At 36.9% G+C, this 27,627-nt stretch overlaps 1 protein-coding gene across 4 annotated transcripts in view; it reads right to left on the minus strand.

Annotated features, from left to right (window-relative positions):
* Positions 1-27,627, minus strand: part of ZNF385D (zinc finger protein 385D) — a 405,889-nt gene that overhangs the window by 147,431 nt on the left and 230,831 nt on the right. Inside the window, exon 1 of one of the 4 annotated variants that reach the window (XM_079300355.1) lies at positions 13,575-13,952. The exons of the other annotated variants lie outside the window; for them this stretch is intronic. Within the exon in view, the coding sequence (XP_079156481.1) occupies positions 13,575-13,596 (22 nt within the window). The 5' untranslated portion in view covers positions 13,597-13,952. Of the gene's footprint in view, positions 1-13,574; positions 13,953-27,627 lie in introns of those variants that run through there. 4 annotated transcript variants of the gene reach the window in all.

Genomic DNA, 27,627 nt, shown 5'->3' on the forward strand with positions numbered 1-27,627 from the left:
AAAACTAAAACCTTTGAATTTTAATCAATTTGGGATATTAATCTGATCAGAAGAACCCTACAAAACCTAAGAAGCAAGGAGAACAATACAAGAGCAAAGAGCCTTTAACAGAACTGTGTGTTGACAAGCTAGATGCCTCCTCCCATCCTCCCACTCAGCTGCTGAGGAGTGAAGGGAGCCTCACATACTGTAATCATCTTTGCTTTCCATAAGAGGTAATCTTACAATACATTTCCAAGGATGAAATTATATTAAACCAGTGAAGTGAGCCAACCAATTGTCAGATTGTTATAGAAATGCAAGGATTCACTAAGCCACAGACAAACCTCAATCCTACAAATACTTTTGAACATATTTAACTATTCCAATCCTTCACATTAGTGCAACAACGTCAGAAAAGTTAATTATTTTTTAATTCAGAAGTGCATGCAGGAGTGGGGTCCATCTCTTATTTGCATGATTCAATCTGGCTAAACATTCAAAATATTCCATAACAATGAGTTTTAAACAAAGAGATCTGCTATTTTACTAAAAAGGAATTAAAAATTTACCAAGGGTGCTGAATTTGAAGAATGAATCAAAACCCCAAACATTCAGCCCCATATACAACACTATATACAAGAGAATTTGCTTGTATAATCCAGAATTTGGCAATGTTTTCTTTAAAAACAAAACAAACCCACAAAGTACCAAGATACAGAAGAGTAATGCATGATGAAACTATAAACATCAGATTAAAATGAAGATACTCTAAGTATATTGCCCAAGATGCAACAAGATGTCTATCTCTTTTTTCTGACATTATTAAAGATAAATCAGGATGATTCCAGTGGCAAGAACACACTTCCTGTACCTAGAAATGGCACTAAAATACTCCCATATCTTACTAAAAAAAGACAGTGTATTAAGAAGAGGCCAATGTGTCTATATGATTCCAGTGGCTTAAGGAGTTACACTGGGTATTAGTCTGAGCTTAAATACTAAAGGACAATTATTGCAGCACACTGAATCTGATTAATTAGAGGTATCAATTCAAGTAATGAGGCAATTTTGCATGCAAGCCTCTCAGAAACCTGAAACCAAACACAGCATGCTTGTATAAGGGTTGCATTCCAGAACTTAAGCTCAAGCCAATTTTACGGATCTGGAGTTGCAACTAAACATAAATCACCTGATTCACAACAAAATGTTTTAGGCGGGTTAACCTGAAATGCTGAGAAAATTTCAGCAATGTTGGCCAAACCATGACAAAATTCAAGATTCTGCATGATCTTCTTCAGCCTTAAACCACTGATGCTGGCACAGTTCTGTTTGCATATCTGCATTAGGCTGGGACCTTACAGCTCCTGCTTCTCTAAAGTTGAAAACAGAGTATCTGTAGCTTTACTGATCCATTGCTTTTGTTTCTGCTTTACAGAAAGACTTGATTTATCATCTAAGAAAAGACTCCCCAAACCTGTATTTCTGGCTATTCTGTTTCACTTGGACTTGGGCAGTATATGGGGTAATCTTGTCTATAAATATAGATAAAATTTAAACAGGGGCTGATAGGATTTCTTTATTACATTCCTCAGACAGCCAAATTATGTTTAAAATACATTGACAAAACCTAGAGCACAGACAGCTGTTTCATGTTGATATGTAGTTCTGTTGCTACCACATGGCAAAAAAATTTACATTTTATTTCTCACTTTAACTGACCATTTAAGTTCACAGAAAGCCTCAAATGACCAAGGTGTTCAGCTACATGAGTATTTACAGTTCCAAAAGTTGCAAAAGTAAAATAAATCGCTGTGTCCAAGGTCAAGCACCACCTGTATTAACAGAACTCTTATGAAGTCCTTAATATTGCACACAGAAGACCATTACAGCAGGAATACAAAATAAAACAATGCAGAGTTCTAGTTTAGGTTGCTACACCAGGCAGTTTTCAACATATTTTTGCAGAGCATTACCAAGACCAAGCCTGGTCATTCTATTAAATTGGCAAAGTCAGACTACCAAGACCAGTGGAAATCCAAGAACAACAAAAAAAGACTGAAAAAAAGTCCATGTAATTCAGCATCTGACAGCCTGAAGTAAATAGACTACTTGCTGAGAATTTGGTTCCCACCAAATATACATTTCCTGAATTTATAAGACCCTTCAGTGTTTCCCTACAAATTCCTCTGCAGATATAAGCAAGCTGGTCTTAGTCCAAATAAAAAAAAAAAATTAAAAAAATACAACTAGAAAGCCCCTTGTTAGATTTACCACCTCATATGATTTCAGGATTCTTTCTGCTCATTGAAAGCTAGGAAAAGTTGGCATGAGGTATTTCTTAGAGCTATCACATGCTGAAAAAACCCATGTAGAGCAGTAAAGGCACATTCACACATAAGAGGACTAGAAACTCTAATTTTTTTTCTGGAAATCTTATCTTGAAAATGTTTTCTTAAGTTCACGCTCTTGCTCTAGCAGCATGGGCAATGGCCTCTTATTTGACATGATTTTATACAAGATTTTATCTATTTCCCCCTAAAAGTCACTACAAATTTCAAATTTGCTATGTATTATAGTAGTATAATGTTATTTGGCCTTTCCAAACTGACACGTTCAAAAGTCAAACCAACGTTCTAATTACAAATTGCAGTTTCCTTGTCACTATAAACTATTACCCATATATAATTTTAATACATGGCCATTCAGTAGCTCCAGACACACAACTGCAAATGTCAAAATCCTGCAGACTAGAAATGAACTTCTCCCACATGCAGCTTTTTCTGGCTGAGCTACAAACCCACAGAAATGATAGCTTGATATGATTTGTGGTCAGAAACTTCAACAGAGCTGTATGAGACGATGTTCTAAGAAAAATGTTAAGCCTGCTCTGCTAGTGAGGGGGTGGGGGTGAGGGAGGTGGGGAAGATAAGAAACCCCAGACTTTTCTTTTTGCTGCTCTTCTACTTAACTAATGGAGTCTGTTAACTGAAGTAGAATCACCACAAACGACTAAACTATCCATTGAATTATCTTGATCTTTTTAATGGTATTGTCAATAATGTACCTTAATGAGGCAAAATAAAAGTTCCAGTTCAACAAGGCATTGGAGTGGTTGCCCCAGGAAACAAAATAAAACTAAAATAAAAATAGGACTATTATGAATTAAGAGATAGTCTACATAACTTGTACATAACCAGGAAAGCTTGCAAGCCACCATCCTACACACATACACGAATTCCTTGAATATGTAAACCTAAGAGGGAATTGTTTTGGGCCTAGGAGTGTATAGAACTAAATAGTCCAGTTGACTTAAGAATGTCATAATATTCTTATTGGCATAGGTGATTCAGTAAAAGAAATTAAAAAGAACAATAATGACTGTATGTGTTTGCAGTAGAAAACTGAATGCTGAGCTTACAGAAAAGAGGTTTGTGGTTTTAAAAGACCTCAAAAAAGCAAAACAAAACAAATAAAAAAAAAAAAAAAAAAAAAAAGAGGATAACTTTCATTGACTGTTGATGCCTGAGCCTTTCTATGGAAACCATCAAAGCTGAGGTGGACAAGAGAATGAGGGAATCTTGCCCCACAATGCTCAGAGCTCCTCTAGCATGGTGAGACCTGCAGCACCCTGTGCCCTCCTGCAGATGCATCTTCCCATAGGTGGGACTCCCCACACAAGGCCAACATAATTGAAATTATCCAACCACTCAAGCTCATTATTCCATCACATTCATTGCCCCTTCTGGAAAAGGTGCAGGAGGGAACAGCTATTTAAAGAGGATCTGCAACCCAAACAGCTAAATCCTTCACCATCACAGGATCATGCTGCCTCCACCCCAGACTCACTTCCCAGTTGGCTACCAGGGTTTGACTACACTGCTGATGATCAGTTTTAAGATTTTAAAGAGCATTTGAAATGACTGGAGACATTAAATACAACTGTTACAAATTATTTGGCAGTCACCTTAGTTAGAGTAGGTCTACTTTAATATTTCTAGCACAGCTGAAACTCTGACTTTTCTGGGGGCCATGGAGGTTTCCCAGGATGTTAGGTCCAGTAAATGAAATTGAGTCCAAGAAAATCTGTTAGCACAGTCCAACACTTTTCACAGTTCATTACAAATAATAATTTCTTTCTGAAACCTCCTCCTTCTCTATGAACAGATCTGAATCAGTATAAACAGTATCAGTGAGGAAAGCTCAATATTTTCTGAAAGACCCCTGTACTTACAAGAGCTTTTAGATACCTGCTAGAGGTTGCCATACTTACATTGTGCCAACAGCTTTCAAAAGCTGACAAACTTCTTTCAGATAAACTATCAATATAACCTTAACTAATTTACTACCACAAGCAGCTCCCTGTATTATTTACTAGAACAGAATCTGGCTACAGAGACAGAAAACTTGCAAAACTGGAAATCTGTCCATCACAGGCACCTCACAAAGATTTCTTTAGAGATTAATTTATTTATTAAGGCAAACATTCTGACAGCATTAACCATCTATTGCTGTGAGCATCTAGAAAGGGCTAACAATTTAAAATTACCATTATTTCTTCTTATCTTTGTGATTTGGAAGATATTAGCTCAGCTGGAGTCTCTCAAACAGATATTTGATATAAAATATTAATAATTCATTTGACTATATACTGAGGTCAGATGGCAATATTTCTGTTTGCAGATGAATCTAAAGTGAGCTTTGTATTGCCAAAAATGTGCTGGCATAGCTTTTAACAAAAAAAAAAAAAACAAAACCCTCCTATAATAAAGTACAATAAAGTATCATGCAATTTTTATCTTTGTGAATGCTCCTGTGAAGGAATGTTTCTACTAGAAATGTACAAAAAACTTATACAAATCACACAAACATTGGTAGAATAAACTGAGAGATCTTTTAGGAGTATTAATTGTTAATGTTTTTCAGTGCTAAGTATCATCAAAGACTGCCTACCTGAGACAGTTCTGTTCTTTTTTTTTCATCTCTACACAATCTTCTGGATACATTTAGGTTTCCTTTTTTTCCTTTTTTTTTTAAATAGGGCAGGGTAAAGTAAGTATAATTACAATAATAAATAAGAAGCAAAAATAATTTAATGTTCTACACATCTACATTTTCTTCCTGAAATCTGTGGAGTTTTCTGTGTGTCCACAGTGACATAAAGCAGCATCTTTCATGGCCTTGAGAATGATAATTTCAGACAATTTAAGTATTTTTTCTTCCCTGTGTTTTGATGATAGCATGTGATGACAATTCTGCTTCAGGCTAATGGCAAAACAGAGCAGTTTTGTTTGGTCATCTTGAAGTGCTTGTGAAGGGTGGTGCTGCCAGTACCATTTGCTGCAGCACCAGCAGTCCACCCCACTTCACCTACTGCCTGCCTCTACCAGCAGTCTACACACGTTTCATGCACTCTTAGTCTTTCCACAATCACATTTTGATTGTATCTACATTGCTAGAGAGATCTGCAGAGTTGCTTTGATTGTTTTTTAATGTGTTTTCAGCCTTTCCGTGTTTGTGTTTTACATTCGTAACTTCATTCACGTGAAGGAGCACATCTGGGGGCATTTGTGTAGTACTGTCCCTCTTCAGGACCACTGATTCTTTCAGCCTTGAAAACCTGCATGTTTTCATGCAGGTAACCTATTGCACACATAGAGTGTGCAGAGCTAAATGCTAATATGGATGGGCTGCTAATTAGCATTGAGTATGTCAGCTATAGCTATGTAAGAATATATATTTTATGTTCTACAAAAAATGCTGCAAATTATTGGGAGAAAAAGGAAAAAAGATGAAAGAAAAAAGGGAAAACCATTAGGAATTTATAAATGTAATGAAAGTTTTTACCTCAACTGAACTGAAAAAAAAGAGTTGTTATTTCGAAACCTTCCTTAATGAAGAAATAATGAGGAGAGAAAAATCATACCATGTAGACCAATGCAATTTTCAAGTACTCAGGGCTACTAAGGTTTAAGCCTAAGATTCTGAATTTGTTATTAGGAGGCTGTTGCAACTGCCCTAGCACTGCATGGGGAGAGGAGGGCAAAACAACTAGTTTTGCAAAGCAGACAGAATGTGGTCAGGATTGGCGAGACAAATGTTTGTAAATGATTACATCATGTCTTGAGTGCTGAAATCATGTAAGGGTACTAGAAATAATACAGTTCAGTGGCTTTATAGTACCCACATTCAAGTGGCTACCATGCCCTCAGTCAGAAGGAGACAAAAAGCAAAAGGATTTAAATATGTCCTTATATATGCATACCCAACTTTTTATGGCCCGTTTGGCTTGTTAGAATTTGTCCTTTACAAATACAGGAATTGCAAAGTTAAATAGGAGATTATGTAAAGCTCTATGTATGCCCTCAAAATTATTACTTTTTTCTATGTTGCCTAAGAGCAGTCAAGCCATGCAACTTCCACTGCTGAAAAATTTGCTGCTTACAGCAGCACAACTTACCAATAATAATAGCAAAACAGAGAAACAGTGTGCTTGCTACATAATAGTCATATCTGGCAAACTGAATGCACCTCTTACATTGCTGGTTTTGACAGGAGGTGAGTGAATTTGCTATCACAGGTAAATACCAGAAACAAAACCTAATTTGCTAAACATTGCACTAGAGAGACAGTAGACCCTCAGGTCACTACTGAAAAATGACTTGGCTTAGCAAAAAGAGCACTGATATTCCTTGCAGTGCCAAGACTGCCTTCCTCTCCACCTGCTCCTTCCTTTTGCATTCACAGCTGCAAATTTGGTCAAGGTTCTGTGTTTGACTTGGTTTTCTGTGTTGGTTTTTTTCATTCAGTATTGATCCTTAGTGCAATGATGGGTAACAATATTGGAAAACACAGCCATTATCTCCCTCTATCTTCATAACTTACTACACTGCATAGTAAACAAAATGAGTAAACAAGGTCAACAAGAACAAAAGAAGCTGAAAAAAATTTCATGGCTTTCATTTGAATGAATTGTCCATCTGCTTTTTCAATTATAACATAAAAGTAAATAAATAAGAGAACCACTATGAAGTAATACTCAAAGAGAAAATTAAGCCTAGCTTTTGTCTTTTGTTCTCAAGAAAGCAGTTTTAATATTCAGAGGGGGTTTTCTAGCATAAACCTGCTTTTTAGTTTCTACCTTGTTTTCTGAGGGAGAGAATTGGGAAAGAGACTGTTGGTTTGCAATGTAATAAAGAGAACACATAAACAACACACAATATAAAAATTACCAATATAATTCAAAGCCCTTTGAGACTCTGAGCATATGCTAAAATTTCAAACAGCCATGCCCAGAGTTCACAGACATTCATGGTCAATCTCATTTTTGTATCTACTGTAACTGCTTCAGAGATGAAGATAGTATACATTATCAAACCCCAAGAGCTTTTCAAGCTTTACTTGAAAAGCAAGTTTTACATTATGGTTTTAAATTCTGAAACCTGCAGGGACAACAAAACAGAGTAAATTAGTTGGCTTGGTAAAAGAGCCAGGACCTTTTTCCATAGGGATGAAAGAATTTCTCATGATTTCCAAACAACTGGTTCAGCTAGCTAGCAGAGGTATAAGAAAAAATAAATAGATTGATCTAGCCCCACCTTTTAAAAATATATAGGGGTGGGGAAAGAGAAATAAGGAAAAAAGGAGAAAAATATGCAGAGACAGAAAGAGTATTTTTTTTTAAACACCAGATAAGGACTCAAGATGCCTTACCATTTTTACAAACCTCAAGCATCAAAAGAGACAGAACTGCATTATCACAGATGTTAACAAGAGGCAAGTGTATATAGTAATTGAACTTTCATAAGAGCTTCCCTTACAATTGCAATCTGAAATCACAGTTGCGTTTTCATACTTTACATTTGATCCAGACCCTTGCCAACTACTTTAAGCTGTCATACCATGCTTAGGATTGCAGTAACTCTTTGTGTTGCACATGTACACAGAAAAACAATTGTCTAAGAGGAATATGATTATGAATGTGAGACTGATGAGCTGAAGGAAGTGGTCAACAAAATGAGCAAGAAGATCTAAGCGTATGAGTAGAGGAGTCAGTAGTGCAACTTCGTGTATTAGATTTTTCACCCCTAAGTAGGTTTCTCAAAGAAGTGTTGCTAAAATAACTGAGCATACAGGCTGACCTACAGAATGGGGTTTTGCCATATAATGACTTAGCCCTACAATAGAGAAAAGCTTCTTCCCACTTTCATCCCCAGCAATTTATTTCAAGTGCAATCTCGGCCACTTCAAGCTTTGGCATTTCTCTCTTTTGCTGCATTTTCTCTGAATGTTACCAATCATCTATGCAATTTCAGCTGCAAAACTAATCTTTGCAGTATATTACATGTAATATCTCCTTTTTAAAAACGGAAGCCCTTATGACCTCTATTGTATTTCAAGAACTTTTCATGATCTACTGCAAATTGAAATATTTCCTTTACCCAAACCAAATATATTTCTCCTTTTTCAAATACCACCATCTTCTTTAGTGCAATGAGAAGTAAAATCTTTAAAGGGTTTTCTGTAACCCGATTAACATTTTTGTAATTGCAAGAATTTCTAGAATTGCCACTAGCTTATGAAACAAAATCAAAATAACGTGGAAGGATATCTGCACACAGGCACAGAGACCTATCAGCCATATGACACTAATAAAATACAATCAAAGGCTCTCATTATTTTAAAATATTTTGTAAAAATGTGTTGCCTTTTAGGGAAAAAAAAAAAAAAAAAGAAAATATACATATGATATCACAATGAAAATTTTAAAAATGTGGTTTCTTCTTAATTTGATTTCTTAAAAGAAGAAAGACATTTGTTAGAAAGGAATTCAGGATTAGATTCTACAATCATCCCAGTTAAAATATGCACCGACACACATTCACATGAGCACGTGAGCACACACACACTTCGTTAAAGGACCTTCAGCTGAAGCAACTGTGATCTAATCTTCTGTAATGAAACAGGAAGCCACTGATTCCAGTTTTGGGTTTGGAGCAATTCTGTCACCCACATGAAAAGTTACACTTGGAATGACTTTTTTTTTTTTTGTCTGTGAAATGGCAAAAGGACCTTTTACTTAAGGCAACATATTGGATATATTTAGAAATATTTCAAATGAACAGGTTTTGCAACAGAAAATAAAAGGGTTCAGTCTAGCACAGAGCAGTTTCTGTAAGTTCAAACAGGGTTTTTTTTTATTGTTATTATGTATACATGCATTAATGATTATTCAGTGCTTCAAGATATGAACTTCACTACCCAGGAGGCTGTAATGTTCCAAATATAAACATCAGGCTCCTGCAGTTTTCAAGATCCTATACATTGGCTTGCTCAGCTGAATTCTTCTGTCACACACAGCATCCATTATATATTAACTACACTTTCTTATTGCAGATGGCTGGTGATAAAACGCAGTTAGTAGTCCAGTATCTGTACTTCTCAAAACACTTTAAAAGAACAGTCTTATCAAAACCAATTCATCCTGACTTAAAAGAAAACAGAAATGGTACTAAAGACCTCCACAGTGTCTAACCTAGAAGGAAATATAACCTCCTGAAAACAAACCAGTAACAACTAAATATTTTCATTGAAACAAAAAACAACCCCTGTTTCAGCAGTTGGTCAGTTGGCTTGCACAATGTGTGTTTTCTTTAAAGAGGTGATGAGATTTGGGGCGTGGTGGGGGGGAGGTATTCTTTTTATTCTATGACTCATCCAGCATGAATCTCTTAAAGAAAGTGTTCCAGAAATAAAGAGTGATATTCAGAATAGTAGCATGTATGCAGATGAACTACTACACTCTGCAAAACTGACTGAAAAAAATACCTGAAAATTAAAACAGCCGCCATACAAACAGAAATGTTATGGCATTTTCAGACAAAAATTATTTGTTTCCCTTAATGTTATATATAGCAATTTCCATCACAATATATGAATTTCCTGTATAATGTGAAACATTGAGAAGTTATTTAAAACAGTAATATGTTCAGAGGAGGCAGGGAGGGAAGGGGAAAAAAGAAAACAAAACAGAAAAAAGGTACAGCATTTCTTTTTCTCCCCCTCCCTTTTCTTTGTAAATTATAATTTTAGAGGTTTTTTTGGGTTGTGCTCTTTCAGTAAGGCCAAAGTGATTTTTTTTTTGGTGCTGGGGCTGAAGGCCTGGCTTTGCTCTCAGTTCCAGGACGGGCGCTCACTGTCCCAGAACCGCGACATCCCTGCGGCGTTTCCCCGGCTCTGCAGCCGTGCAGCACTGCAGGACACGCGGCAGCAGCTCTGCCCCTTCCCTGGCCACCAGCACGTCCACTGCCCTGGCCAGACTGGTCACCCCAGCCCAGGGCTGGCCACGGGGCCAGGGAGCTGCAGGACACGCCAGGCCCGAGCTGCCAGGCCCAGGAAGCGCAGCAGTGGCCAGGTGGCCAAGCCAAGGGGCCAGTGGCCAGTGGGGCCATGAAAGGTGGAGGAGCAGCTCTGGCCATCAGCCACAGCCCTTGTTTTGAGCAGGAGAAGGGAAGGCTGCCCCTCAGCAGCGTGCAGCATCAGCGCTGTGGCACCAAGATCACCCACCATTGCTCCTCTCAGAGCTGCTGAGAATGGTCACAGCTGACTTTTATCTTATGCTAAATTATTAACTTGGCGATAAACACAGGCACAAGTTGCTCTGAGGTACGTGTGTACGTTCTTAAACGTGAAACGTCTCCGTATGACAACACTTAACAGAAATTTATTATTTTCTTTGGCTTTTGGCTTACTCCATAAACATCCTACATCATTTTGTAGGACTTTTATTACTGTTATTATTACAATTCCATATTCCTATTCAACTTGAAATGATGAATGCAAAATCAATACAATAAGTAACAAATGTATCCACGGTGACCAAACAACAAACTCAAAAGCACAGCAAGGTGAGTGAAAATTAGCAGTTCTTAAAACAACTACATCACAATTCAGCTGCATGGTAAAAGAAAGGCTCATGATTTTAGAAGGCTTACAATGAGTTTAATTACTTGAAGTCTCAGATCAAATAGTAAAATATACATAGTAGGATGTAAGATAAAGGTGGAATATCTTCTTGGTGGTTACAGCTTTAAAGAGAGAGAAACAAATTCCTGAATTTAGCAACTTCTATCTTTGATAGTTAAAAAATTCCCTTCACCCACTAACACTTGCTGTATAACAATAATACTGTCAGAGGGTTAGATCTTACTTTCCATGGTAATTATTTTCAGTATTTATTTCAACCTTAATGCTGCATGCATCCCACTATGCCAGCTTACATCAGCAGCAACTACACAAGAAGGCCCAGAAAAGCAAACAAGATATGTACAAACATATAGAAATGCTTTTCTTTTCTTCCCTTTCTATACCTAAGTGCCCAATAGTTGCATTAAAATAGTATGCATTAAAAAAAAAAAAAACAAACTTAACCAGAATTCTGTATTAATATTTAAAGGAAAGTATATTTTTCTTTTAGAAAAAATAAAATCCCAATATTGTCTATGTTATGGTTGTAGCAATTTGAAATCAAAGTAAGTGTGCGATGTATGCAGTCGAGCTTTCATCTGGCTCACTGCAATACTGCTTTGTGCAGTAACAGGGACAGGTGAGATTACAGATGTTCTGGCTTCTCACTGACAGTGCAAGAAAATACCCAGAATAGCAAGAAAATACCCAGAATAACCACAGGTAAACATTATCCCCCAGTTCATGCTTTCTTTTGCAAAAAACAGGAACAAGAACATTCCTTTATAACTTAATATTGAAGGAAACTTCAGACTGAGAGAGCCTGCCTAGCAGAAACTTTCAGCTTTGCTCTCAGAAGTGAAATTTCCTACAAAGTACAGAGAAAGCACAGTACAGTTTTTTTTCCATTTAAAAGCTTATGTTGCAATAAAAAACAAACAAGCATATGATACAGCAATTTTTATTTTTTTCAAAGTAACACCAAAAAAAGTTTGATTGCCATTACATGTTTCTGAAAATTATAGATAGGAAAAAAAAAATTTAAATTAAATACCATGCAGCTAACATACACTTAGTACCCTAACTCTATAACTTCAGGAAACTGCAACTTCTAATCCCACACAAGAAAAACTGATTGTTAAAAAAAAGCCAAAAAACCAAACCAAACCAAAACAAAACAAAAAAAAAAAACCAAACAAAAAAACAAAAAAAAAAAAACCCCAAACCAAAAAAAAACCCAAACCAGAAACAACGGTCCATCTTGTCCTTGCAATGCTAATAAAGGTAGAAAAATACTGGAAAGAAATGAATAGCAAATAAACCTGGCTTTTTTAATGGTGAAGAGACTTAATCCAAATCACTCAAACCTAAACACATAATGCTTGCCCATTCTTCCTCAGTCCTTTGAAAATTTAGTAAAGATAAAACACTGAAAATTTATCTTTGAAAGCAACACTGAACAGTTCTGAAAACTCAACCATTCTCTTCTTTTTTTTTTTTTTTCCTGCTAGGACAGTTTACATCTAAATCTATCGGCTTTCATAATTGATGTATTTCACTGTTAAAGACAAATCACACTCACACACACAATCTTTAATTTTGTGAAAAGAAGAAGATAGTGCTTAGTATGGCACAAGACATAGTACTTTTTTGACAGGGCTGAGAATATTACAAAAGTTCTTCCCTTAAAGCTTGAAGTGAACTCCTGATTCAATCTAATACAACTGAGAAAGCAGCTGAATGTCCCAGAAATCCTTTGACTCCCTGCTCTCTGTTCATTCTAAGTATTACGCCTCTATAAATTAACAGTGAGACTAGACGAGATTTCAAGGAGTCAAGAATAGCATTTTTCCATCACACCATCAAATTCTCTATTTCATTTCTCTTTGCTGTCTAACAGCACTAACTTGCAGTATGATATTGCAATCGTACATCCCAGCCCAGTACTGCAGGGCTACATTGCTTAGACATAGCACTACACTCCAGCATGTTTTTAGGGTATGCAGCCAGCTAAGCTGTAAACCGAAGGAAGATTTCCGTCAAGCAACAAAACTAAACTCTGCACAAATATTTAACAGCTCCAAGACCCCTAAAGGCTTAAAATAACGAAAACATGCATTTTGTGGCATGTTAGGAGCCGACTGCACACCGGTGATGTGCACAATGCAGAGCGCTCGGCAATCGCAGCACCGCAAATAAAACATTGCTTCACCTTTGTACCTTTGAAATCTTCAAACTAAAAGCTGAATGAAATACTGAGGTTTGCTGTGCCTTCCCAGCACTGACAGTGCAGTAGCAGCTCGTCCATTACATTAAGTTCGTCTGAAACTTCCTCACAAGCATTTCTCATCCCCTCTCGGCAGATGAAACACAAGTTCATTTAAAACAAACCTAGCACGAGTTCCTCTTATCTAGCTTGTTTTTCAAACCGCTAGAACTACGCAGTAGCCCACTCAAACAGAAAATTTCCCAGACAATGGAATCCTTCCAAACTGCACAGCCGGCAGGATTCCCCAGTTGTCAGTTTTAGGTGCGTGCCAGCACGAAATGTTCTTGAATCCGAAATCTGTAATAATCACTCCTATTGATAATGTGAGCAGAAGCAGAATTACATCACGGTTAACACTTACCAAAATACATTATGTTTCTCATTAATCATGCAGTCAGGATCCCACCGCTGTGTATTCAGCATTAGCTCCTGCACAGGGCTGACATGTAAAACAGAGCTCTTTCATTCTACATTATGTGGAAATTTCCCAGCACGAGAAGCGTGAGAGAGCAGCGTGCCTCCTCAGGATGAGCGCTTTGCAGGCAGTCTTATCCCTGATACAATCCCTGTCTGATTTAGCGTTTACTCCGGCTGCATGCTGCACTGCCCATTCTTACTGTAATCTGACTCCTCCTTCTGATGTCCTTGCTGTGCCTGTGACATCAGGACTAAGAGTACTACAAACAGATCTTTTCTTTAACGGGCTCGCAACGACATGCTCTTATATTCTGGTTAACCTAACTCTGGTTTGGACAAAAAAAAAAAAAAAAAAAAAAAAAAAACAAAAAAAAAACGCCCTTCTAAAATTGTACAGGCTTTTTTTTTTTTTTTTTTTTTTTTTTTTTTTTCTTGGCAGTAAACGCATTTAGTGACATAACGTGCTCAATTACATAATAGATGGGAAAGACAAAGCGTATATTGTTAGTGCATTTTTCTTTGAAGGGCAGGCTCCAGGAGAAGCTTTGAGTGCCTCAGTACCCCAACTTGAATAGAAGATAAAGATGCCTGGCACTTTGCAAGACCATGTACCCCTAAGACTTTTTTTTTTTTTTCTTTTTTTTAAAAATCAATAGTTCCACTTCAATAAACAATTTCAATCCAAATGTTGGATAAAGACAAGTCTGTTTCTATTTTTAAAATGCAACTGGCAAATAGGTAGTTCAATTTCAATACAGCTGAACTGATTTTTTTAAACTACTGTTATTCTTCACCTGAATAACGAAGTGTGAGGACAGGAGATATACTACAACGAGGATCTGTAATGGAGTTTACAACCTTTCACCCTCCAGGTCTCTAGTTGCTTTCTGGCCCAGGTTGATAAGTCATTAGCAGCTGGTAGGTATTTTATTGTTCTGTGGCTAATGAAATGGTCCTAAGTTTGTTGTAAATAGGTCCCCACACAATCCCTGCTGCTGTATGAACTAGTAGCAGCTTCAGAGGAAGAAAGACCAAAGGAACACCAAAATAATGTCCACCATGTACATGGCAGTGCCTCGGGATGGATCTGACAACACACCAGTGCAGCAGTGTGGTAAAGACAATGTGGTCTGTATTTATGCACATATGTCTCTTCTCTGAATCAATAGAGGACTTTGGTTTCCTGCTGTCAGTCTGGCATGTATCAGTGATAATACACTTATACTAAATAAAGGTAAAAAAATAATGGACAGCATGCTGAAGCGTTTATTTCATTATAATAGTATCTAATGGGATGAATGCCTTCATTCTACAGGAAAGAGGACGACAGGTATAATTCATTTAAAGCTCCACTTCTTAATTGTAAAACCACCATACAATAAGTACTATTTCATGAGGTCCAATCACTTTGGTCAAAATTATCACAGCAGCACAGCAGCCAAGGAATGCTCCAGTTGCAGCAGCAGAGGTAAGAGCCCTGGTGTGCAGTGCTGCTGTGCATCTCTCAGCAAGTCCTCTGCAGCATTGCCCTCACGAGGTTTCATGCTACCTCTATGAATGCTACTGAGATTAAACACTACTAGGGAACTGGGGCACCAGTTTCAGTCCTGTCCCCCACCAGCAGTCCCACAGCTATTCGTTTCTGATACCTAGCCTTTCTCAGTGCCCTTTCTTATTTCAAATGTCCCAAGGAAGAGCCCTGAAAACAAGAGGTCCAGAGTACACACAAACTCCAAAATAAGCTTTGCTTCACGACTGAAAAGCACATATTGAAGGAGTGCACTTTGAGACCGTGATGCATAAGGGAAGAAGACCAAAACTTCTTGTGTAGGTCAAACTGACCAACAATGTAAGCTGAGCAAATCTTAAATCACAGTGAAGAAGTGTTGTCTAAAAATCCCTGGAGAAAAGAAGAAGCTCTCTAGAAATCATGGCCTATGTTTCAATTACACAGTAAGGGCAGCAAGTAACAGAGGGTATTCACAGCACATTCCTTTATTTCATCATTACAATGCTCATTTGCTTCTACAATACAGTAAAGGACACCTTGCTATGGGGGAAAATACCACCCTCAAAGACTGGTTTAAAATACCTCAGCTGAAACACTCTAATGTTCTCTGAGCAGTAGGCATAAGCTACTATCAGGAGCCTTCTGCATTCCCTCCTCTCCCTTCATGGAGGGTAAAAGCTCAGAGAATCAATTCTCTGTGAAATCCTTCAGCTCCTTTTCCAGCTCAGAAGTGCTTTTGCGAAAGCACTGCATGACGTCCTTTAAGACAGTTTGCACCCAGGCACTGCATCTGCCTGTTGAGCTGCGTTTACCCCATCAGAAAAAAAGGCTTGGGGTTATTCTGCCAGGAGTCAAACTCTGCAGGATGTAGCCTAACTCTGGTCTCATTCCACCAAGCCGATATGCCTCCTGATTCATGCCATGGGTATGGAAGGCTCATGTCAAGAGACATAATGTGCTAGATGAAGGTGTGCTATTAGTGCTCAGGCAAGGACCACTCTGCCTTAAACACCCCTTCTTGAAATGGCTGTTGTGTCACAATACCTGTACCAGTTTGGTGGTGCCTGATGGCAAGTCAGATCCTCAGGAAATGTAAACACCAAAGTGCCATGTGTTCACACTGACACGTTCTCCACTACTTGGTTCTGAATGTTATGTACACTTTTGCCCAGTAGGCTGTACAACAAGAAGGACAACCTCCCTCATGATTGCATCTTATTTGTGTTCTGAGAGTAAGTATACAATTAAAGCAATCAAAGAAAACAAAACAACTTTAATTTCTTTTCAACTACAGAAATGCAAGGTAGGAGGGAAAAAATTACCACAAAGCTTTCACAGCCAAAATTCACATACTCCATGACAAATTCTGCTTTTACTTACACCCATACAACAGTATTAAAGCTGCAAAAAGAAGTAGGGTTCCAAGCTGTCACAGTCAGTGAAAGCAAGATTTGGTTTAGTGGCTGCAATCCCAAGTGGCTGGTGTTTTAATGCAAGCATTGAGGGTTCTGCTGAAAACAGCTTTAGGGAAGTACAGTCAGGAGCAGCAAACACTGATGTGTGCCTGGAGATTTGAGCAGGCCCAGCTTGGGCATGCAGGATCACGCAGAATGAAAGAGCAAATTAGTCCATGATGTCAGCTCATGGTGCAAACTCCCAACCATCAACAAGCCAGCACAGGCCGACCAGCATTTAACTTTGCTACAGATACCAGTCAACTACAAAATTATCATATTTTCATGCATACTTTCACTTTTAAAAACAACCCCCCCAAACCCTTGTGATTCAACAATAGCATAAACATACCAAAAAAAAAAAATAAATCTTCTCCTAAGCCAGCAAGTCCTCATCCTTATTTCTAAAAACAGAAGCAACTTCTACTCCTGAAATCCTCTTTCCAGCAACCTGTTTCTTTTTGTCATAATGGCGTCTCTGCCTTGAGTTCTTCTTCCATTTCTCACCTTAGTAAAAGCTTTGCCACAAAAGTAGATTTTCAAAATGCAAACCACAAGATATCACCTCCTTGGAATGAACAAAAGCACACATGGCCCAGAAGTACAGCAGATACCCTACATTTCTCCAGACCTGGGAAAGCTGCGGGTTTATTACTCACACCTGACTTGGTCTAGAGCCAGAGGGCCACTTCATGAACCAGCTCCTCTGTTCTGTGCTTTCTACTGAATTTTATCTATCCACTGATTTACACAATGCCTCCATAGTAAGTATTAAAGCCACTCACAGGCAAGTCTGTTGCAGAGACTAATTAATATTTAATATTAATGCACCCAGTTAATTCCCTAGGATTCCTGGAAAACCCTCTTTCAGTCTTGAACTCTCCCAAGAGGAAACTAATATTAGATTTATACCCAAACTCTTACCAATTGGCTTTGATGAATGTCAGTTACTGAACTGACCACAGATCATCTCTTGCAAATCCAGAAGCAGATCAAGGAACTTTTTGCTGGCAGAAGTGTAATAATAATATTCAACAAATACACTAGTGATACAACATTTTAAGTCTATGCATCATGTGTAGTAGACTAAAAATTCTCATGCATTTCAGAGGTTTCCAGATTTTCCTAAAAGAAATTTTGTCCACTGTACAGAGACATCTATTAAGAACAAAAACTTATTGTGGAAACATTAGTTTCTGAAAATAAAATGGGAGAAACAATCCAAATCACACTTGGCCTATTAATTCACCAAATGCATCCCAAAACTAAAAGATTCTTGCAAGTAAAGTGGGTTTAGAATTCCCACATAATTTGGAAGTTTATATATTGACGTTATTTCATTCCTATTAGTGACCACAGTGCAGAAATAAAGAAGAGCAAACAAACCACAGTTTTGTAAGCCTCTAAAAGTAATTGAAAAATGTTTCCAAGCACACATATTTATGTGCCTCAAATCAAATACACTAAACACATCAGCTAGAAGTTTGGTTTGTTTTTATTCTGAAGCCATCTGGAGCAGTTTAAGACATACTACACAATATTGCAGATTTTATGATTCATTACTGATCTCCTGAGGTTACACTAAAGAATAAGAAGGGAAGGAGCAAGTTGAATTTGTATATTTTAAACAACCACAGAGGCTCATCTTTGATTTGGAACATTCTTCACGGGCTAAAACTACCAAATGTGTTTTTTACCCTTGACTCAGAAGTGTCACTTCTGGAAATGTGCAATATTTGTCACCATGAATACCATTTAACTGCAGCAGTACCCGAAGGAACTCTGCACCACAACACGTGAATGCAACTGGAGGAACTTAATTAATCTTCCTGTCACTTCCATGATGCTTTTCATTAGTTTAGCTGCTATCTGATCAACTGCTCCTTTCTCTATTGGAAATGGCTAACCAGAACCTCCTATAAAAGCGTTTTCAAGAGGTAAACAGACTCACTTTTGATTCTGAGAGCCTTTACAAAGCTTTACCAAGCAGACTTTATCAGTTCAGTAACAGAACTTACTGCACTGCTCTTTTTAAGCAACTGGGATTTTCTACATACACAGCTTAAGAAATATAAATAGAACAATATGCTTTTTTCTAAGTACTAGCTTTATTCTAAGCTTAAAGCTAGTACTTCTGGTATTTTGTAGTTTGAACACAGATAACATGTAGCTACTGAAAGGTCATATTCTTCTGAATTTCCTTCCCATAGGCATGGACAGTTATTAAACAAAAAAGCAGAATGTAGCAAACACAAAAACAAACCCCCATTTTCAGGCATTGTTGCTGCTAATTGTTTCACTGAATGCCCACCCCTGTCATCTTCTTCTCCTAAGCATAGAACAAGATTTAAGTTAATAAATGTGAACGAATACACCACTGGTTGTGCGAAGCTTTTTTGACTATGCATAATTACAATAATTTTAAATAGAAATATGGACTTAAAAGCAAACAAGACCAAGAAGCTTGTGTGAATGCATGCCAAATGTATTTTCAAACACACCCACACACAAAATGTAATTTTTTGCACTCAAAAATGAAAACTGGAATTGATGACAATGCAATGTCCAACATGCATAATCCTTCTTTTTTCCCCTCTTCCCCTTTTATTTCTGTACTGCTTTCAGTACAATTTTTCTAACACGTGGGGTTTGAGCATATCACAAGCAGACAATTCATCACCACCTCTTGTGAGGTGAATGATTAATTAAAGTTTCACTCTTTCTGTCCATCTTTCTAACACTCCCTAAAATCTTGTAGGCTCATCACCACATCTAGATATTGCATTCTCACAATTTTAAAATATCAGTTTATAAATCCAGATGTTGTACTAAAAAATTTTGTACAGATTTCACACTTGGGATTTTTTTATTTTTGTGCTCTGATTTACAGAGTGTATCCGTTCATTTATGAATGGATGCATTTTGCATTTCTGATTACACCATCAATTCACCAAAAATATGCACTTCTATTATTTCTATAATAATATTTATCAACCAACTTTTAAGTCTCAACTAAAAAACTAGGTAGTATATAGTAAAATCATCTACTTATTCCATGTCCTTTACTCTGTTTGATTAAAATAAAATAACAGTTTATTCCATTATCAATTAGAGAACAACTAACTTTTTAAAATGATAAAGCAATTACTGCACAGGTATCAGCCATATTTTAAGGTGGGAATGTTTGTTTGGGTTGGTTTAGGTTTTTTGGGGGTGGTTTTTTTTTTTTTTTTTTTTTTTTTTTTGCTTGTTTATTTGTTATTTTTAGTTCTGTTTTGTTGTTTGGTTTTTTTGGTTTGTTTTTTTTTTTTTAGGGGTGGTAGGTTCTTGGGTGGGATTTTTGTACCCAAAACAGTTTTTTGTACCCAAAAAATTGTTAGGTGCTTTTCTTTTTCCTTCAAGAAGGTGCATCAAAAAACTGGAGACTTCCTCAATAGACCATTTGGGACTTTTGTGTGAAAATTGTGCCGGACTATTGGTTTTAAATAGTCTTCAGTCCAAGCAGCTGCTGCTTTACATCTTCCTTTCTTGCCTCCAGGCCTTTTGGAAAGTGTCTTAGCACGTGGAGACAGCATCAAACATTTTTCAAAATATAGGATAAAAATATTTTTTTACTACTTATGGTGCTTTCAAATCACTATCTCCATCTAGTGGCTTATGTGACTGGAAATTTTGCCATTAATGCAATAAAACCTTTTTATTGTCCTTTGCCAACCACAGATTTTTCATTTCCCATTTCCGGCTTTTACTATAAATTTTTTATACTTCTTCTAATTTATATTGAATAGCATTTGATTCCTCTTTTATAATTTTCTTCCAAGTTGTGTTTTATTTGCTCTGCTTATTTTGTGGCTGAACAAGGAAAGACTTTAACTAAAGTTTGCCATTTTCTGATCATGAAATAACTTTGTTTAGTCATCTAGTGACCTCTAGTTATCTAAGGCAGCATCAATTTTCCTCCCAATGCTTTTTAGCTCTTTTATTCCCAAATATTTCTGCTTTCAGCTTTCCTATAAGAAATAAAATATCTTGAAACACAAAATTTGTAACTGATTTTATTTCCATTCTGCTTGCTCCAATAGAAAATATATATTAAAAAATCCCTTTCCATACCCCTAAGTTCCTAAATTAAAGTATTTCAAGATACAAGCACAGAAAAAAAAAATTCTTTTTTTTTTTTATACTGTGTATAGCTGTTCAAAGAAAAGAAAAAAAAAAAAAAGTAGTAATGGAGTATGATTTTAGGTTTCCCAGTGATTATGAAAGCACTGAACTGTGGTTTAAGTACTCAACTGCAATAAGAAAATGCCAGCATGTGCAGTCCCAGTGTGAATGGGTGCAAAGCAGTTTGCTTTTTATACTGGATCAGTCAATGGGAGAGGGGCTGGAGCGTAGACCCACAGCCAGGAAGGGACACAAACACTGCCAGCTGCACAACATTACAACTTCTCTCCTGCTTTGGGGAGCTGAGATACTTGTGCAGCAGCACCCAAAGAGATTGCAAGGAGCCAGCACCACATTTTCAACTGAGAAGAGGCAGGAGCTTAAGGCATGTTCTGCTTTAGCTACCTTAAGAGACAGCACCTCAACTAAAGCAGCCAGTGCTACAGACACCTCCTGAGGAAACTCATCCCATGATAAATTGTAATCTGAGAGGAAGAAACTTCATCTCCAGTGGTATCGAAACACTCAAACTCATCTCATAGAAAACACTATTGCTGCATTTGAATTCCTCGTTCATATTCAAGGAAAAGCTGTTTTAGCAAAACTGTCAGGTCATAGTTGGGTAACGTGGACTCTCAGAAAGCACCATGCAAAAAGGGGAGAAGACAATTGCAACAGGCAAGATATTAATTTGAGGCTATGAAAGGATGCAAGTTATAGCTCAGTAGTCAACTTTTTATGAGATTTTTTTTTTCTTTAAAATCTGTGTTGGATTTATTGACACCAGCATTGAATTTGATAGGTCTGTCCAACTGTAAGCATTTTGTAATTCCACACGTGAAATTACATACAGGAGAGTGCAAGAAAAAAAATTGTCAGGAAGTGAAAATATCAGCAATATCTCGCTATAAGTGGGATTTGACTCAGAGACTGATACTTCAGGTTTTATGTGTTTATTTGGGTGCCTACCTGCAATCTGGATGCCTAATTTCCCACCAGACTCAAAGCAGATCAAACTGGTGTAGACAACAAAGTCAGAAAAGTTACTTATTACACCTAGAAATAGACAACAGCTTTGGGTGGCCAAGCAGCTCTCCAAGCTCCATTAACTGTATTGGCTGGAGTTTCACCAATCCAAAGGGGAGCTTAGACACCTAGCTCACTCCTGGATGCCTACACACACACACACAAACATGTACACATGCACACTCTGCCAGCTGAATCCCAGCCAAGGCTTCCAAATCCCTTAAAAGATCTGGGACCCCTGCAGACAGCCCAGCCCACTGAAATTCAGCTCCATCTGGGACCATCACAGCGACCACCAACTGTGCTCAGCAACACCAAGCAGCACTTTAGAATACCAGAAACACCTGCAAGTGAAAGAAGCATATAATTTATTCAAGAAGAATTGAATTATCTCCTAAAGAATTAACTATAAATTAGCTTCCTCAGTGAGTGGGGAAATTTCCTGGGCTCTTAAATGACCTCAGAGTGCCTCAGTATTCCACTCTGTGCAGAAAAATCAAAGACCATCTCAAAAATGTCAGGCACAGAAAAAAGTGCAACTCTTGAATGACCAAGCTCTCACCCTACAATAACCATGGTCTGCTAAAATCCCTGCATTTTAACTTAAATTATTAATGTTACCTTTAAGAAAAAAATGGGAGCATGTGACAAAGATGCTGTTAGGTGATATAGGCACTTTTTGTTAATAGTGAACAGAAAAAGAATGTTAAAATAATCCAGAAACTTTTTACTTCTAATTTCAAATGCTCCAATGCTCTTCTCATGGGGGAAATGGGAGGGTGTAACTGCTTCTTAACATCCTGTCAATAGTGTTCAAATACAATTCTACCTGGTTTATAATAATTAACAGTAAAAGGAATGTTTTCATCTCTGTTCCCTTCTTTTGATCTTATTGACAGAGACTTCTGCCACTCTAATATAGAATGTCATGCACGGCAAAAAACTCCTGTCTGTATCTGTTCCTTTCTTGTTACATCTCTTTTCTTTACAGATTCCTTTTGATCTGCCATACCTCTGAATTAAATTATCAGATTTTAAAACATCCTGCCATAATAGCAGCCTATAAGTAATTCTGTTTCCCACAGCTGAACAAAAACACTGTATCCCAAAGCCATAAACCCTCTTCAAAATGCACTTTTCAGGGTCTATCTCAATACAAATACTTCACAGTTCATGCCAATATTCTTAGAAAATTAATAACTTTGAAATTCAGCTGCAACATGCTATTTAGGCTGCTATTTTTAGATGATTCTGTGATTTTTGGTTTGCTGCTCAGTAATACTTATAATAAACCTAGTTATTCTAGGTATCAAAATATGTATATAGAAAATTCTGATCTAAGCCCTCAAAGAATTTTTTTATTTTCTGCACTATAGAGATGAACAGAATACAACAGATGAAGATTTATCTCATAGCTTCACTTCTTATTTCTACAGAGCATTACAGCTGAAAGAATTTCAGCTAGGTTTGAAAGCCCCAGCCATCTCTCTTCAGTCTCTGTAGATATGAGACAATTCCAAGTCTATGGACTGTCTGTGGATCCATCTTTTTAAGTTTTATGCAAATACTATAATATCCTGGAAGTGTTGATGGAGGAAGAGCTGTCTGTAGGGGTCTGCATCTCTGCCCAGCCCTGAGGAAAGGTCTGCAGATAGCACAACAGAAGATTCAGGATGGTGTAGTGGACTTCTACACTCAATTCTCCTGCAGATCCTCTATTTTCTTTGTATATAAGGTGATATTCATTTTGTGAGCATTTTTGTTCTGAGTGCTCAGACAGAGTTGACTGCAATGTAAAAGTGACTTCTAGTTCATCTGAGGGTTCCATTGATTTGGCAGTTTAGTTTTGTGCAATGGAAAACTGCATCACTGACAGAAAAACTTTCATTGGAAAATAGTGTAACAAACAGAAGGCTCAGTAAAACCATTCCAATGCAGAAGTCTGCAGTGCCTATTTTATCCCACTAAAGATATTTTATCATGTTCTCTAAGTTTCTGATACTTTTTGTACTGATACACTTTTCATTACTTATCTACCACTTCCTTCCTTAATCACTGTCCACCAGAGCATTTAATTAAGTAATTATTTTTACCAAGAGTAACTGTCTATACATTAAAATCCACTGGGCCATGCTCCATCTTCATTTACATCCTTTAAAACCAATGACTTTAAGAACAAATTCAGGAAGTACCGAGCACGAGGAAGTGCACTGAGGCATAAAGCATATATGCATGGTAATATACACACATATTTATATTCAGCCTTGTGCACACAGAAATGCATGCAGTGTAACATGACAATGCTAGATGCTTTCTCAAGTGTATAATTAACTTGCTACACAGGTCAAAAGCCACACTAGGATTCTGGTTTCCTCTTTTTTTCATACTCATTCCTCCTCAACAAGGTGATTTATTTTTCATCATTGGATATGAAACCAGTCAAAGGGGAGAAATAGGAGTGATAAAATTTGCACTCTATTGTGTTACTTTTTACTTCCTATTCAGTATGCCAGAGACATTTGATTAGAAGAAGTTAAATTATAATGCTGAACATTTTAGCTCGTTACAGTATGATAAGTGTTAGGAATTGCTCTCAGTAAAGCCACAGTGGGTTCATGCTCGTTGCTGCTCAGCATAAAAAAAATGTCATGACAGGCTATTGCTCTGTCTTCTGGGCCTCATAACTCCTCTGGCCAGATTTGGGATCTATTTTCATTGAATATCTCAAACAATGCATAGGGTAAGAATAAAAAAGTGAACCATGGTTTTAGTCAGGGTCCTCTGAAATGGTCTTCCCCTGGATAAAGGTCCAGTGAAACCACCTGAGAGATGGGCAGATTAGCTCCACACAGAGCTAGCCAGAAATTCTGCAGGCTATGCAATTTTTGTGTCTTTTATGCAAGTATTACTGTCCACAATTCCACAGTATGTGCTTTACCACTCATCATCACCCATTCACGACAGGAATTGGGACTATTGTCTCCCAGACACCTGCTGAGCACTTTAATAAGCTTGTGATTTTATCAACTTCTGTCTGATGCTGTGAATGTTTTAAATTAAGACTCCACCAGAGTAAACAATAAAAGACAATCTTCAGGTCAGGTCTTACCAAATGTGTCACCAAAGATAGCCAAGACTAAAGGAAAATGCCTTGGTCTGTATAAAGACAATTAAAACTGTCCCAAACATCCATGTAAGCTATTTATTATGTTACTGCTTGTTTGTTTCCCAGAGATAAAAATGCAAGCCCACTATTAAAATTTAATTCTTAACTGAGAAAATGTATCACAAAATTGATGGACAGCTTCCTGCTAAGTGAAAATTTTGTTATAAGCAATAAAATGGGAGTGTGAGTTATTCTTAGGTGCCTCAATAAATGGAATCACAATATATTGATATTTTTAAAGGAATTATTAATTATTGACTTTTCACAGGAGTTAGATAAATTTTAATATAAAATCTAGAAAATTAGAGATTCAGATTAGTTTGAAGCACCAATAATCACAAAAAAGCAGAAGTGTCAAGGCTGCAAGGGATTTTATCAATAACACTTTCTTTAGAAGACTGTTACAAAAACTAATACATAACATCAGTCAAATAGCAAACTCAAAGAAACAGATTTTTCTTTACTTGTTATGTAAATACCTAATCTGATTTTCCAGTTCAGAAACAGATGAACTGGTGGTTTGGGCTTGCTGTTGCTCATACTACATATTTCATAATTTTTCTGCTATAGTCTTTTGCCCTTTTGTAAAGAGACATTTTAAACTTTTCATTGAATATTTTCTAAAGGAAGGTCAGATCTGAGAGGCTACAGATGGATTAGCCTTTGATCTTCCTTCCTTGACTAACGTGTATTAAAACCTGCCAGGAGATTTTCTAAAATGACAGGTGCAAGACTGACTGAACAAGAAACACCTATTACTTGGAAGGGGAACTTCACAGGAGTTGCAGTAGTTTCCACCTAGAATTTACAAAGTATGGAACACACAGAACTTTAGGAAAGGCAGATGCTAAGTACTACTACTGCACATATGTACATATTTTTGAACACATCCAAAAAGCCAAGTTATGAGATAATAAGGGCATATTACATGAGTCATCAGAGCATGCACATTCCTAGAGGGATAATTAGTCATTTCTGATGACTGGCTAAATACTATAAATAGCATTTCACTGTCATTCCAGGGTCACACCATGACATTCTTACAGAACAAATAAATCTTTTAAAGAGGGACAGTTTGACTGTAAAGCTCCTCCAGTGGGAAGCATCATTATACAAATAGCTCTCTACCTATTTAATCCTAGCTAGAGACCCTTTCAGCTGACCAAGGTAAATGACCCTCACTCATTACCAGTAAAATACTGTCACCTTTTGAGATGCTCCCCCACCAATGCCAAGATATGCTTCACAGAATTAATCTTTCTGTAACCTGACTGATGAAGTCCTAATTTACCAGACTTGAGGCACTCATAATATAAAAGGATCAAAGGACATTAGCATTTATGATACAATATTAACACTTTTGCAAGATCTGCCACAGTTTCTACTAGCTGATTTTCTAAGATGGGAAACAGCACATCCCTGTTTTGAGGATGAAAAGTGGGTTTAAAATACAATAAGAGGGATTAGTTAGTGACACAAAAAAGGCTGAATCCCTGGAGTTCTTGGCTCTATGGCAGCATCCAGCTCAGAACATCTCTCATCACATGAAAAAAAAAACTGTGAGGAAGTATATATAAAACCTGTACTAATCTCTCTTAATGCTGAAAGAATAAATGCAAAATGTTTTATTTGTAAGAAAACACTGACTCATATTTTCCTTACTCTGTGTTCACAAGACAAAAATAGGTCATTTTCTTCTTGTATAGATTTTATAAGACTATCAAAGTTACATTGGGGTGAACTTGACCCAAATTGTGTCAGGAACAGGGTTGTGCTGCTAATAAAGGTAAAGGTCTGTTCACTATGACACTATGGAGTAGTTTAAAAAAAAAAAAAAAAGCCTTGTCAACAATTGTCAGCCTTCAAATGCAATTTTATAAAACTCCTGTGGCCTTCAGACATGCTACACTTTCATCCTTATCACCACATTAAATCACCTTGCCAATAATGTCTTTTGGAGGAATTTGAATACTTCAGGCTTGAGTTTAATTACATTATGTAAACTAGAAAATGCCTTCAGTGTAGTTTGGAGGAATAACTTATCTTGGAAATTGTTAAATTCTGTTTTGTTTAAAATATTTGCATATTGATAACTTCATCCTGCTGCATATAGCATTTATTGATCTTTCCCAGGAATCCATTTTCACTATAATGCATTCTATTTATTTCTCATAAACTCTTGACTATGTTAGGCTGTATTCTTACACAGCTTTTAAAGAGAAAATAAATCACCATGGTTTTGAGAGCATAAATATTTTGTTTTATAACAATTATAGGACAACAAAATACATCCTTATACATATATTTTATTTTCTCACACAGAACTTTAGTCCACATGCTGGAACATAGCAGTACTACCCTAGTTAAAATTTTTCACAGAAATAATATGGTTATGTTGCCTGCTATCTGCATATGGAAGTTTTTTCTTTCTATATTATAACTCATTTACTTTGCAATTTGACTTAATAAATGCTTCGTTCTTGTGGGGTTTTTATTGTTTTGTTTATTTTCTAAGAAATCTGAAAGTATTTTCAGAAGTCCTCTTTTTAACTCATCTCCTGATTTCTCTCTCTTCTTCTCAATCATCTATCCCCAATCATTCTCCCTTCTCTCTCACATTTATAACCTATGGCAGTGTTAACTGCATTTTCAACCACTATCAAAGTATATTTTTTCC

Source organism: Erithacus rubecula (assembly GCF_903797595.1).
Source record: "Erithacus rubecula genome assembly, chromosome: 3".
Lineage (NCBI taxonomy): Eukaryota > Metazoa > Chordata > Aves > Passeriformes > Muscicapidae > Erithacus > Erithacus rubecula.